The 14076-nt window shown below is 39.8% G+C and overlaps 1 protein-coding gene across 1 annotated transcript; it reads left to right on the top strand.

The window, feature by feature from the left end:
- Positions 1–3223: 3223 nt before the first annotated feature.
- On the top strand, positions 3224–12615 carry racgap1 (Rac GTPase activating protein 1). Its single transcript, XM_028583107.1, has 17 exons — positions 3224–3434; positions 3829–3934; positions 4052–4254; positions 5039–5181; positions 5561–5630; positions 5740–5793; positions 5891–5968; positions 6154–6271; positions 6852–6994; positions 7270–7434; positions 7541–7636; positions 8188–8386; positions 8804–8909; positions 9297–9429; positions 11218–11344; positions 11453–11552; positions 11834–12615. The coding sequence occupies exons 2-17, from the start codon at positions 3850–3852 to the stop codon at positions 11907–11909; spliced, it is 1896 nt and encodes a 631-aa protein (XP_028438908.1). The 5' UTR covers positions 3224–3434; positions 3829–3849; the 3' UTR covers positions 11910–12615.
- The last annotated feature ends 1461 nt before the right edge of the window (positions 12616–14076 follow it).

The following is a 14076-nucleotide window of genomic DNA, read 5'->3' as shown; positions in this document are numbered from 1 at the left end:
TTGCAGATAATGGATTGTCTATATCCCCCCCGCAGCCTTGTGTGGCGCTCTCAAGGAGACAATAATGCTGCAGCATTATTACACAGACGCTTCACAAAGATTTTATCACATGTGAGTAAGAATAAACTAAAGGTGTAGTGTGTCACTCCATGTCAAACATCACTATGCTCTACTACATCTGGCAAAAGATTATATAACATTCTTACTTTTGCTGCGAGAAAAAATATATTGTCACAGTGGATTAATGATAAGGGCCCTTCTGTTAAGGGTTGGTTTAAGGTCATATTGGAATTGAATATTTGACTAATATAATACATCACAAAGCGGACCAGTTCTACAAAGTCTGGCTGCCCTATTTCAACTATCTTGGACCTGACTATTCTTTGATTATTATGCAAAGAATCTGATGAACCTAGGCTCTTGTGACCTGTGATGTAACTTCCTTTAATGTGGACTGTTTCCTGTGGCCTCCAATATATTTCTGTGGACATGAGCTGTACTTTGTTTTTCATTTGTTTGGATTGCCTATATATCTGTATTGTGTCATTATTATTGTTATTGTGTAAAATAAGAAAAACCAATATATATATATATATATATATATATATTGTTAACAAAAAAAAAACATCACTGTGCTCATATTGCATACCAATTAGACATTGGTTAACTGTTCCTCTAGTTTCTCAAACACTTTCTCCCCCCATACACACACACACGCAGGGCAGCTGTGTACTAATCATCTCATGATTGAAACCCTTTCCCAACAAGGATGACCTTTTGATGAGATCTGTGAATAAGTTGATTTGGAAAGGTTTTCAATTGTTTCACAGCACTGTAGAGAATGACCGATGCAGCATTATAAAGTTTGATTCAAAGGAGGAAGCACTGCATATGACATAGTTATGCATATACAGTATATACAGTCATGTAAATCCAATTGAAATCAAAGCGTGATTTTTCATCTAATGCAAACATTTATCACCATATTACATTAAACCACTGATGAGTAGACTAAGTTGCACAAGTTGCGTAGGAAATATAAACATAGGTGAACTGTCTATCAAATAAACCAGGGAAAGTCACATTGGAGCGGACGTGCATGTTACACATGAATGGGAGAGCTGAGTTAACTAACATTTACATTGAGGATATTTCACTAAATGCATTATGCATCATCATTAGCATGCTAATGGGTATTAATAGTGTGACCAAAAACAAAGGATGTTGGTTCATAGTATTTGTGCATTGACAATACACCTACACAGCAGAGGGATAATCAATCATACAGTGAAGGCTATAGGTTTGAGCCTCCTTTATCACTGTGCAGGTCCGGAGGAGACATTTGTCTGCTGGGATAAATTCTTATATCTGAATATTAGACTTCCAAAAAAAATGAGCATTTGTTATTGATGCAGATAATAAGCTATAAAAGTCTGCATGGGACAGAAGGACAATAAGAGTGGACGTCGAGTTACCACACCATGCCTGCACCGCAGTGTAGGCTACAGAGTCCAGGCTGTCCAGTAGATGAATATTGACGGAAAAGTCTGAATGGATGAAATGGCTAAAGGACTAATCGATAATCGTCTTATTCGGGGCATACATGAGGAATTCCCCACTGCACTTCAAAGACATAGGCTAGATCACACACACACACACACACACACACACACACACACACACACACACACACACACATACTCTCTTGCTCTCTCTCTCTCTCTCTCTCTCTCTCACACACACACACACACACACACACACACTGCTCTGAATAATAATACAAATATTAGTGGGGATAGAACAATAAATAATAATTTAAAAAAAACACACACACATACCAGGTCCGTGGTCATGTTTTGTTGAGTTGTGGCAATCATTGTAATCCGCAACAAGCTCTGCTGCCTCTGGAGCTTCAAAACCCGCCGAGCTGCTGCACTGTTGTCTTGCGGAGCTTTTTCTGGATGCTCTGCTTCTTGCAAGTTTGTCCTCACTGGGCTCTCTCTCTCCCTCTCCCTCTCCCTCTATCTCTTTCTCTCTCTCTCTCTCTCTCTCTCTCCCTCTCCCTCTCTCTCTCTCTCTCTCCCTCTCCCTCTCCCTCTATCTCTTTCTCTCTCTCTCTCTCTCTCTCTCTCTCTCCCTCTCTTTCTCTCTCTCTCTCTCTCTCTCTCTCTCTCTCTCTCTCTCTCTCTCTCTGTGCACGGGTGACTCTCGTTCATTCATTTGCATTTGTCCAATCTGCCTTGGTTTAGAAATTTGTCATGACAGGACAGGAGGTTGAGTGATAAACTATAGCTTAAAAATTAAGGAATTATAAATAAACATAATATTTAGTGAAAGATACCAGCCAATTTTATCCTAGTAGTCCTATGTATATTTTGGTGCTGGTTAATTGGATACAGGCTACAGTATATTAAATCCATTAATATAATAATTATAAACCCATCATAGTGTGTTAATAATACAATAATATAGCCTACTTCAGTATCATTATGAATGCTAAAGCCTTTAGTGCCTTAATAAGAACTTCCAGGTCACACCTTATGCACATGTCTAAATATAGGTGTAATGACCCCAGTAATCCTCTTTTGAATTATTGATTTCAAAGTTTGAACATAATATACAGTATATTATTATCCCACGGAAGAACACAGTGGTGTGCAATTATGGAATACATTGTTCAAAAGAGGATACCAGGGGTCAATGTCTTGGTCGAATTAAAAATACTTTGTAAAGTCATGTCTTAGCCAGGGATGGATTGACCAAATATCCTAGGCCTGCGTGGTGTTAAACAAAGGTTTTTGATGCTCCATCAGAAGCTACAGATGTAGGGCATTACCTCCCAGCCACAGCATACCAACATGTCAACTAAACTCCATGTAGTGGCCTACAGGCTCTCCATAGTCGTTTTTCCACTTACATATTTCAAGAAGCAACCGTTTCTTCGCCACTTAGCTATGGAATCTATTTTGAAAGTTGTGACCGGAAGTCAGACGTTTTTCTTTTCATTGATTCCTGCTTTTTAATTCTCTAGTTTTTTTCTTTGATTGTTAGCTAATGGATAACATTATATTTTAAGATGGCATTTAACATTAATAGTTTTTGGTACTCGTTTCTTTCTGTTTGTGCCTTTTTGTGGTACTGATGCGAGCTATTTCTTGTGTGTTGTTGGTTGCGAGGAGCGACCGTTACGGTGGATTTATTTTGAAAAATGCGAACTCGGAAGTCTGCCTTGACATCAGCGCAGTGGTCTTTTCTCATTGGCTAGCGGCGAAATTTGAAATGAAACGCGCTCATTGTAGCTTCAGCTGTGGAAGGATGTGGATAAAGATACAACAAGGTGGTCGCTAAAAAAAAGAAGCAAAAAGCAGTGCGTTCACTGTGTTGAACACTACCAAAAGGGTTTTGCTGTCCAACATTTCTCCAGTACTGAAACGGTAGGTAACTGTTGCTAGCTAATATTTGCTAACATATGAGATATAGCGTTAGCTAGCTAGCTAAACTAAAGTTAACGCTAGCAGCTAGCTAGCTAACGTTAAAGTAAACACCGTGCTTTGCAAATGAAAGCAGATAAACCAAACGTTTTAGCAAATGAGGAATAACGTTGGAGAGCCTGTGGGTAACGTTAACGTTACAGAGGGGCTAAGGTTTATTGATATTTTGATGCATTGTTTTCGTCGCCATTCAGTTTGATGATAATTCCTCTTTCCTCACATTTGCTAGCTACATGTCTTAATTTAGTTACATTGAAAAGCAGCCATACCCAACCTATATTGAACTATAACCTTTGTTATCCTATGAATTAAATGTACTTAATATATCTCTTTTAAGGGTCTTCAGTTACAGCCCATAATGCAGAGTGCTGTGCTAAGCCTCCAGAGCTTATATGAAAAGCTGAGGACGCAAGCTGACCTTCTCAGCGAGAACATTGAACCCAGTGAGTAGTTTATGGTTCTTGTGTTTATCTTTACTTTGTAACGTTATCATTTGAGACGTATGACTTAGGTTAACGTACAGATCCATACTACATAACTATGTGCATCCTCTTTCCCAGACTTCATCCAGCTAGCACAAAACTTTGATGACTGCCGTCGCAAATGGCTGAGGACAGAGCAGGATCTGGGCTCTTGCAAAGAGGTGCTCACCAAAGCAGAGACAGAGAGGTCAGCCTTGGAGGTCAAACTGAAACATGCTCGCAACCAAGTAGATGTGGAGATCCGGCGCAGACAGAAGGCTGAGTCTGACTGTGAGAAGTTGGTATGTTGGATCAAATGCAGACCCTTGTTTATTGATATACACTACCAATCAAAAGTTTGTGGTCACTTAGCTAGAAATTTCCACTCCATTACAGGCAGAATACCAGCGGAGATCAGTTGCATTGTTTTTTTAATCAGGGCAGCAGTTTTTCAGATTACATTATGTAATAATTGCATAGGGTTCTCGACTGTTCTCTACATTGCCCATTATCAGCAACCATTCATCCAATGTTCCAAAGGCACATTCTGTTTACTAATCTGATATAATTTTAAAAGGCTAACTGAGAAAACATTGGAGAACCGTTTTGAAATTATGTAAACACATAATGTAATCTGAAAACTGTTACCCTGGTTAAAAAAAACAATGCAACTGATCTCAGCTGGTATTCTGTCTATAATGGAGTGGAATGGAAATTGCTAAGTGACCCCAAACTTTTGACCGGTAGTGTATATTGATTTTAGTCCACTCTGGGGTGGGTGTGGCTGTTGCTCATAGGTAGAGTGGCTGCCCCTCAACCACAAGATTGGCGGTTTAATCCCAGGCTCCTCCGGCCACATGTCAAAAGTGTCCATGAGCAAGACACTGAACCCTAAATTGCTCCCCGGATGCTGTATGTATAGCTGTCCACTGCTGCTAATCCTTAGGATGGGTTAAATGCAGTAATTGAATCTCACTACATTGTGCGGTGTGTATGTGACGAATAAGAATACAAATAAAAAGTTTCTGTTAATTTACTTAGTTAAATGAGTGTCATTTGTGCTCTGCTTGCATTTCTATAATACAGGACCGTCAAATTCAGTTGATCCGGGACCTCCTCACCAGTGAGGGATCCTCCAACAGCATCCAGCTGAGTGCAGAGCAGCGCTCAGCTCTAGCCTTCCTGAACACAAACTGCCAGGCAGCAGCCAGCCAGAATACCAGCCGAAGGTAATAAACTGTTACCCGTTTCTTGGGCCCTATGGTAAAACGTGGAGTACAGTGTTCCTGGTGATTTACCCTGTGGGGGGTTTCATTTGCATGTGGGAACATCGGTCACTTGAGACTCGGTCGGATTTTATGCAGAATTGTATTCACAAGCTAACTTGAAACTGGGGAACTAATTCCCCCCATCTATTCCCATCTGCCATCTCCATCTATTTACCACATGAATGCACCATTCCGCAACACTTTGAAACCACTCTGAACTTTGAAATACATTCCCATTTAGATTTTTTTTTTAAAGATGAAATGGCATATGTAAACAATCTCTGCATGTAGGAAATTCTGCTGGCTTGCTTGACACATATTTTTTTGTTCCTCCTGATAGACTAATGACGATAGATGAGTCAGCTTCCATCTTGTCAGATATCAGCTACGACAAAACGGATGACTCTCTTGTAAGCACTCCCCATTTCAGTATCCTCTTATAAACATCATATGCTATACAGTAAAAAGTGATCTCCTTCAATTTTGCAATCTGATTCTGATGTGCTCGATCTGTGACAGGACTGGGACTCCTCCAATGTGAGGACAGTGCGACTCAAGAAAAGAGAAAAGAGGGTATGTTAAGTACATGTACCCCTTTGAACACTTGTTTGGAAGAATGGCTTAATGTCTACTGGAGGTACAGATGTCATGTCTGCTGTCTTGATTTCAGCGCTCCTCAAGAAATCATATCGATGGTCCTCCTCTTGCCTCCAAGCGGTCTCGGTCAACAGGCAGAACTTCAGAGAGGGTGCGTTTTTGCTTTTTCATTACTGAAATATGTACACATAACTACACTCACTCCAAATATAAAGAATTGAAAAGCAGATGTTTTGTTGCAAGCCTGTAACCAGCTCTTAGAACATACGGTTGGGCTCTGATAGAATTTGGTTGTATGTGGTTGTTTTGACCATTATTTTTATTAATTTGTGACAGGGAAATGAGACCCTCGTGACAAAGACCACAGTGACAGTCCCTGCGAATGGAGGACCTGTTGAGGCTGTTTCAACCATCGAGTCTGTTCCTTACTGGACTCGCAGCAGGAGAAAGACTGGTAAGGTTTTTCTTATTTAGCAATATGTAACATTGGGCTGTACTGGGCCCCGTTTTACATATGTGGTTTAACTTATCCAGGCTAGTATTATGTCAGCTGGTTTAATTAAGCTTGTGAATTCTCTCTTCTCTTGTGAACTTATTATTTAAACTAAAGTTAAAATTCATTTAGGGCCAAGTGATTAGTTTATTTCAGCCTATTGGGGACATTTGTATTGTACTTTTCTGTTGTCAAAATTTTTTAAAATGTTGTCATCACACTGCCTGGAATTATTATTATTATTATTATTAAAAACATGATACAATTTTAAGCCATTTTAAATTTAGGCTAATATCATCATCCACCAAACCAATCTACTGAAACTCTGTTTTTAAGATACAAACAGGGCCCTGTTGTGATGCCGCCAAAACATAATTGAATTAATAAGACCGTGGTCATCCGCCTATTATTTGTAATGTTCTTATTCTGTTTGAGTCTAAATATGCAGTGATCAGAATCAGTGAATCAACATTATCTTCTTATAACCTCAGTGGTCATGGCATGTAACACATTGGTATTTATTTATTTATCTTCTGTTCAGCTGCCATGGAGTGGGACTCTGAATCTGTCAAGTCTGATGATGTCTTCAAGCAGCCTGGCAACCCCGAGGGAGAGCGAAAAGCAGCGCCCAGCACTCCGCAGAGCCACGGGGCTGTCCGTCTTCACGAGTTTGTCTCCAAAACTGTAAGACGGCCATTTAATCTGACTAGAAAAGCATATGTTAGCACTTTTTAGATTAAGGGGAGTTACTAGTTTTGCCATCAAGCCAATGAACTAGATCAAACTCAAAGTTTATTCATTTGTTATCATCTACTCCTAATAGAATTTGGCGTCTGTAAAGAAACTTGTTCATGCAGTGCGTTTATTTGAAGAAACAAAGTGTAATTTCTTAGCTCCACATAGCTGCTGACCCACAATCTTTACCGGCCTCCAAAATCATGTTGAATGTCTTTTCATAGGTCATTAAGCCTGAATCGTGCGTACCCTGTGGAAAGAGGATCAAGTTTGGCAAGATTTCACTGAAGTGCCGTGACTGCAGGGTGGTCTCGCACCCCGAGTGTCGCGAGCGTTGCCCTCTGCCATGCATCCCCAACATGGGTGCCACACCGGTCAAAATCGGAGAGGTGTGTGAGAACATTTTCATAACCTTTTTTGTCTTTATGATGTGCGGGTAAATGCCGAAGTGTATCACAGTGCTGACAGTTTACCCCATTTCTCAAATGTCTCCAGGGTGTGCTCGCAGACTACGTCCATAACACATCCCCCATGATTCCTCCTCTCGTAGTCCACTGTATCAGTGAGATCGAGCAAAGGGGCCTGCATGAGGTGAGTGGTGTTCATCTGTCCTTAAAACATGTGGAAATGTGTGAGCTAGTAAAGCCTCACATCCCATTAATTATCTCCGATATCTTTCCCCTAAGCTGTGACAGAAAGCTGTAACTAAGATTTGACTATCTGTTCCTGAGAGATTACATTTGTAATTTGGCTGTGGCTGTATGTCTCTTGATTGCTTTATGACTTTGCTGCTGTCTCTTCTTTCTGTTTAATGTTTTGCTCACTTTCCCAAGATTGATACCAATCTCATCTCTGTGTGCTAAGTTCAAAGCTAGAGCCAGGAGACTTTTATCTTGGTTTAATTAACTTATCTTAGCATTAAGACTGGAAGCAGGGGGAACCTGCTAGCTGGCTCTGTCCAAATTTATGCCTACCAGCACCATCTATTTTGTTTGATTTGTACACAAATAAAAATGTAGTTGGTGTTTTATGGGTGAGTTGCGTGCAGGAACAATTTTTCTTTTAGGCGACCAGTGGCCCGGGCACAGTAACTGAACAAAATGAAACGGTAAATAATGAATAATTGTATTTCTTCCTCTCAGGCGGGACTGTACCGTCTTTCCGGTGCTGATCGCACAGTGAAGGACCTGAAGGAAAAGTTTCTCCGCAGCAAAACGGTTCCCGTGCTCAGCAAGGTGGACGATATCCATGCCATAACTGGCCTCCTCAAGGACTTCCTGAGGAACCTCAAGGAGCCTCTTCTCACCTTCCGCCTCAACCGTACATTCATGGAAGCAGCCGGTATGTGTATGTGTGTGAGACTGGCGTTAGAAAAGATTGCTTATGTTGGTAGCTGTTTATGCTGTGGCGGGGCTCCATAGGAAAAAAAGTAATGGCTCACATTTAAATAAAAACAATTAAGACTTTGAAATAACTTCAACTTTGTGTAACTTCTTAATGGATGGCAGGAGTGTACCCAACAGACATATTAAATGCAGGTTTAATAAGCGCTTCTACTTTGCTTTTGCAATTTGTTTTGAGCAGTTACGGAAACCTCAGGCGGGAAGTTGCCTGGAACAAACAAGAGATTGATCTTTCAGCTTGTTAGCCCTTTTATTTTTTTTTTGTTAAATTTGCCTTCAAGTTGTTAATAAATCCACACAACCTCCCATTTCTTGGTCTCGGCTGACAAAATCGTTTTCTTTGTTTCCCCCTCAGAGGTTTCAGACGACGACAACAGCGTAGCTCTGATGTACCAAACCATCAGTGACCTGCCGCAGGCCAACAGAGACACGCTGGCTTTCTTAGTCCTCCACCTTCAGAGGTTAGCAGCTACTCTCCTCTAAATAAAATACTACTGTTACAGCTATGCATATCCCAGCACAGCTGATTAAGATGCATTTACTCTGCTTTGATGCCTTTCAAATTCCTGCTACGAACTGAGTTTTGGGATTAGCTGATGTCTCTCTGTAACTGACTGTTTTACTTTGCTGTGTCCTCTAACTTTAAGTGGGTTGAATTGCTTGAGGGAAAGATGTGCTAAGAATTTAATAAACCCCTCGATCTCATCTGATTTATTTATTTTTTTTTTTTTTTTTTTTTTTTTTTTGAAAGGGCAATTCTGTTCATTTAACCTAAAATACACTTTAAATTGTGTATATTCTATTTCGTAAACCCAAAAGAGACATAATTAAATCTTAAACTCTTTCAGAGTTGCTGACAGTTTGGACACAAAGATGGACATCAGTAACTTGGCTCGAGTGTTTGGGCCAACTATTTTGGGTCATGCCGTTCCCAACCCTGACCCGATGACAATCCTACAGGATACCAAACGACAACCTAAGGTAGGCCTGAACGGCTCATCACGCCTATTGTATATCATGTTTTTTCAGTGTTTAGTTATAGAATTCCCTAGAAAACTTTAAAGTAAACCGCCATTAAGCAGCTACTTTGTTAGAAATACAACAGAGGAGCAACTGGTAGGGCTGGGCGATATGGAGAAAATCAAACATTACAATATTTTTGACCAAATACCTCTATTAATACCGCAACAGTATTGTAGTGTTAACTATTGGTGCTTTCACAAAATATTTACACAATGAGATTTTTGATAAATAATCATCAGTAATGTGGATATAATGACTAAGTGGGTAAAGGCAAATAATGGAACAGTTACAGGAGTCTGGTAAGTTCAGAAAATGACATAACTTTAATGTAATGCATGAAAAGACAACCCAAAATCTAAGACGATATCTAGTCTCATATCACAATATCGATATAATATCTTGTGTTGTTTTGATAAAGAAGACTGCGTACAACTGGCCTTTTTCCATCAGGTCAGGAGCAACAGCTGGTGAGCATGGTAAAAGGAGTTAGCCTGCAGCTCTTCATCTAACAGCTCACTGTGGCTGGGTTGTCTCTTTCCATTGCACCGAGCAAAATTTGTATAATTGATCCGCTGTCTAAAAATGCAGAAAAGGACCATGTCTTGTTTGCTTGTAGACACTTATTAATAGTTTATTCCAATGTGTAATGTATCATCTTCCAAAAAATTGTTCACTTTAAATCTATTGCACATTTGTATACGTTTTAAACCTGTTAAAGTAACATAACTAAGAGATACAAAATGCAACCAAACTTAAAAGCAATTCAAAACAAAAAGAGTGAGGTATGGGGTAGGAGAGGGGGTATTGGGAATCGGGGAGGAGAACCTGTTCATTGCAAATCTAATGGCGCTTACCCACTGCTAGTACCGGCTCTGCTCGGCTGCGGTGCCCCGTCCTCCATTTTCCATTGCAGATTAAGTAACGCCTCATGCGTGAGGCAAGCGTGGCTGGTTTTAATGGCGACGCCGCAGGAAACTGCCGTGACCTAACGCGACACACACACAGATTTAATAAAAAAAAATATATTTATTTTTTACACAGTTTGCATGTTATTTTCGCCTGCTTCATGAATCATGGCCGTCACACGCAATATAGAGCTGCAATCCATTTAGTCTTTCCTAGTAAAATAGACGCTTGTTTTTGCTGTCAGCTTTAACCTTGGTCACAAATACATTGCGTCTCCTGTGACTGCTTCATAATACAATCCACCCCATGTTTTGCCAGTTGAATGCTTTTAATGTGAACTAACTAACTCATGTAAGCAGTGAGGCGGATATTAATGAGATAACATTATAACCAGTGACGCTGAATATATCACATCAAGTGCCAACTACAAATACCATCGTTTACTTCATGAAAAGCTTCTACTTTCTCTCAATCAAAATGTTTACAGAGGCAAAACTCAAGTCTCAACGTCTAGATGAGATCATCATTTTTAATTTTAAGTATCAAAGGATCGTTTTTACACATTTGAAACTATTTAAAGTGATTGATCATCATTATCACACTAATTAGCAGAAACATGATTTTATCCCAGCTTAATGGGAGTCTGACCTACCACAACATACAGATGCCACCAAAAAGCTTTTTATTATATACCCCACTTTTTTTCTTTTTTTTTCCTGTATTTTCCGTCTGTCTTGCCCAGGGCTATCTACAGAACCAGTTCAGCACTGTTGGAAGAGGATGAGGCAACACACTGAAACAACCCTGATCTTTTGCTTTCTTGCTAATCTTTCTGTTCAGGTTGTGGAGCGTCTGTTGGCGCTGCCGCCTGATTACTGGGGCCAGTTTGTGATGTTAGAAAGCGAGCCGCCCAACTTGGACCACCTGATAATCGAGAACGCAAACTGCTATGCCACCCCCGAGAGAAGTAAGGGCTCACTAGACGTCGCTTTTCTGCAGCGCTTCGTATGAGTCTGGGCACAGTTTGTGGTTGTTTGCTGGTTGGTATTTCATTGTAATGTTTGTGCTGTTGCAGTGAGCATGCTGGGGCCTCTGACTACTCCGGAGCACCAGCTCAATAAAACCCCCTCCTCCAGCTCCTTGTCTCAGCGCATGAAGTCCACGCTGACACCCAGGTAAACGCACAAACACATTTCCCCTCCTGCCCGGTTTCAACAGTGTGTGTATAATCAATGATGTCATGATTAATTGCCTCCAGAATGAATGGTGTGTGTGTGCTGCTGATTCAAATGTTTTAGGAAAGCTATAAAGAACTTCAGATTTAGAGAAAAGGGCTGACTCATTTGAACATCTTTCATAGAAGTTAATCTACTGTACAATATCTCACTATCCTTCACTGACTCTGTTTAATTGGCTTTGACTCCTAATGCCATTATGTGCACTCCTTTTGTTGCAGATTTGGGAGCAAGAGTAAATCAGCAGTCGGATTCTCTCGCCAAGGAAAATTCTTTGCATCTCCACTGCTTAAATAATCCAAAGCAGTTACACTAAACCTTTGATGGATACTGCAATAACAACCATTACTACTTATTTTACTGCATAACGCATAACATGGTACTGCTTTGATAATGACTATAAATATCTCCATCTTAGCCTTTTTTATTATCTTTTTAATATTTCACAATCGTAAGAGTTGTATTTTGATGATTTTACGTGTTTGTATAAGGATATGTTTTAGATTTTCCTATCTATGCACACTTGTGTGTCTTTAGAGCTGATGTTTTTGCCAAATGTTTAACAAGACATTCTCATTTCACTTCTTAACACATGTAATGTACTGTATATTACTCCTTTTGAGAAATGTGCGCATAGGTGAAAATATGTACAGATTGATTGTGACCTAATTTTCTCTCGCCAGTTTTTCAACTCATGTGTCACTCAGAAGTTGAAGAACTGATTCTAAGGCATTTCATTCTAGTTTGTAATTGAATATGTGACTGCTAGTAACAGTATCTTTTACTTTTTTTTAATTTTTTTTGTGATGTTTGTATTTCAATTCTCTTAAGTTTTGATTGTTTTCATCCTCCAGCAAATTGTGCTGCAATTGTTTACAAGCTCACATGCCCTTTCCTTTTCATACTGGAACGACAAACAGTTATTGTAAGACCTCGAGGCAGATTTTCTATCATATGTAAGCTTGACTGGGTTATTGGTAATTGGCATTGATCTCTTTAAAAAAAAAAAAAAAAAAAGGTGGGGGGGTGTTGAGGGCAAAAATGTATCTTCACTGCCATTGTGTTTGCACTGCCAGTGATCGTCAGGAACATTGTTGCTTTAATCTCTACCAGTTAATTTTGCTCCTCCTTTGCAATTTTTATTGCTCTGTGTAATGTTTGTACAGTGGGAGCATGCTTAGGAGCACTCCCATACACAAGGCAATTACTTTTGTAAGATTAGCCAGTTAAGTTGCCGTGGCATTATTTGATTACCTATTAGCATACGTTTTGTACACAAGTAATTTCTCTAAAATTCATGTAACTTATAAAATACATTTCTAACCTTTACAAAAACCTCATGTGATTTCTGTTAAATGCTCTGTGTGGTTTCCTATCTTTATGAATCCAATAATTGGAGGATGGGAGGATGATTCTGTGTTCCAGGTTAGCACATACACATACATAAATGTCTCGTGGTAGGTTCTACTTAGGCCTCTGTATTGCATTCATTTGTAATGTATCCCCTAAAGATCAACTCATTTAAAGTCTAGAATACACTTGGGTTGAGTTCCAATACCCATGCTACCATACTATATAAAATGCCAGAAAAAGATAATGTCCCCATACGTAGTATGTCCAATGCAGTATGCCTAAAATAACAGGATCATTGTCACATTATGTAGATAACGCCACATCGACTGAGCCGCAGTGAGAGCACAGACAGATGATAGCTCATTAACTACAGACTGCAACGGTAATATGAGCAAGAGGGTCGAAGTTCAAGGCACGTTAGAAGTCGTATGTGCCATATATAATATATATATATATGTAACGTACTAAAAGGAAACTATCGATTTGGAACGTAGCAATATTTTAAATTCACCTTTCATCCAAAAGGCTTCAGTTGAGTTGGAGAGTCCTAGGTATTAACCTCTGTAAGTTAGTTCACACTTTGAGAGGGGTTAAGGTAATGGGAGATTTGTCACTAGTTAAGGTTTGAATGGGTCTTCAAGTGCTTGGGAAGGTTTGTTAGGACAGCACTGTAAAGGTAGGGTTCTGTATACGTTTTGCCCGAGCACATTTGGAAGCAAGAAGGAAGGGTTAATAGTTGTTCTGAATGGTCTGCACTCAGAGGGAGAAACCATATTGTTCAAATACAGTGATAACCACGCGCCTCCTCGAAGGAGTTCATAGAGTTGCACTTGTACACATGAAAAGGGACGTGGTCATGTATTCAAATTTAAAGTGCTTGAAAGAAAAGTACAAACCCTGCTTCTGTCTCCCTTCCACACAGCTGGATATCAATAACTGAGGGAAGTGGGAGCGAACGTCTGTTTCAGAAAGTCTCAAAAATGAAGTGTCGGGACACCAGTTCAGATGACTCATACCACCATTCACACCTTGGCTTGTAATTCTGAACAACTCCAATGATTGCGAATCTTAGACGTCTTTATTGTAGAGATGCTCAACCTGTGAATTTAGA

This window comes from Perca flavescens, chromosome 7 (assembly GCF_004354835.1).
Source record: "Perca flavescens isolate YP-PL-M2 chromosome 7, PFLA_1.0, whole genome shotgun sequence".
Lineage (NCBI taxonomy): Eukaryota > Metazoa > Chordata > Actinopteri > Perciformes > Percidae > Perca > Perca flavescens.
This window is presented reverse-complemented; position numbering and strand designations above follow the sequence as displayed.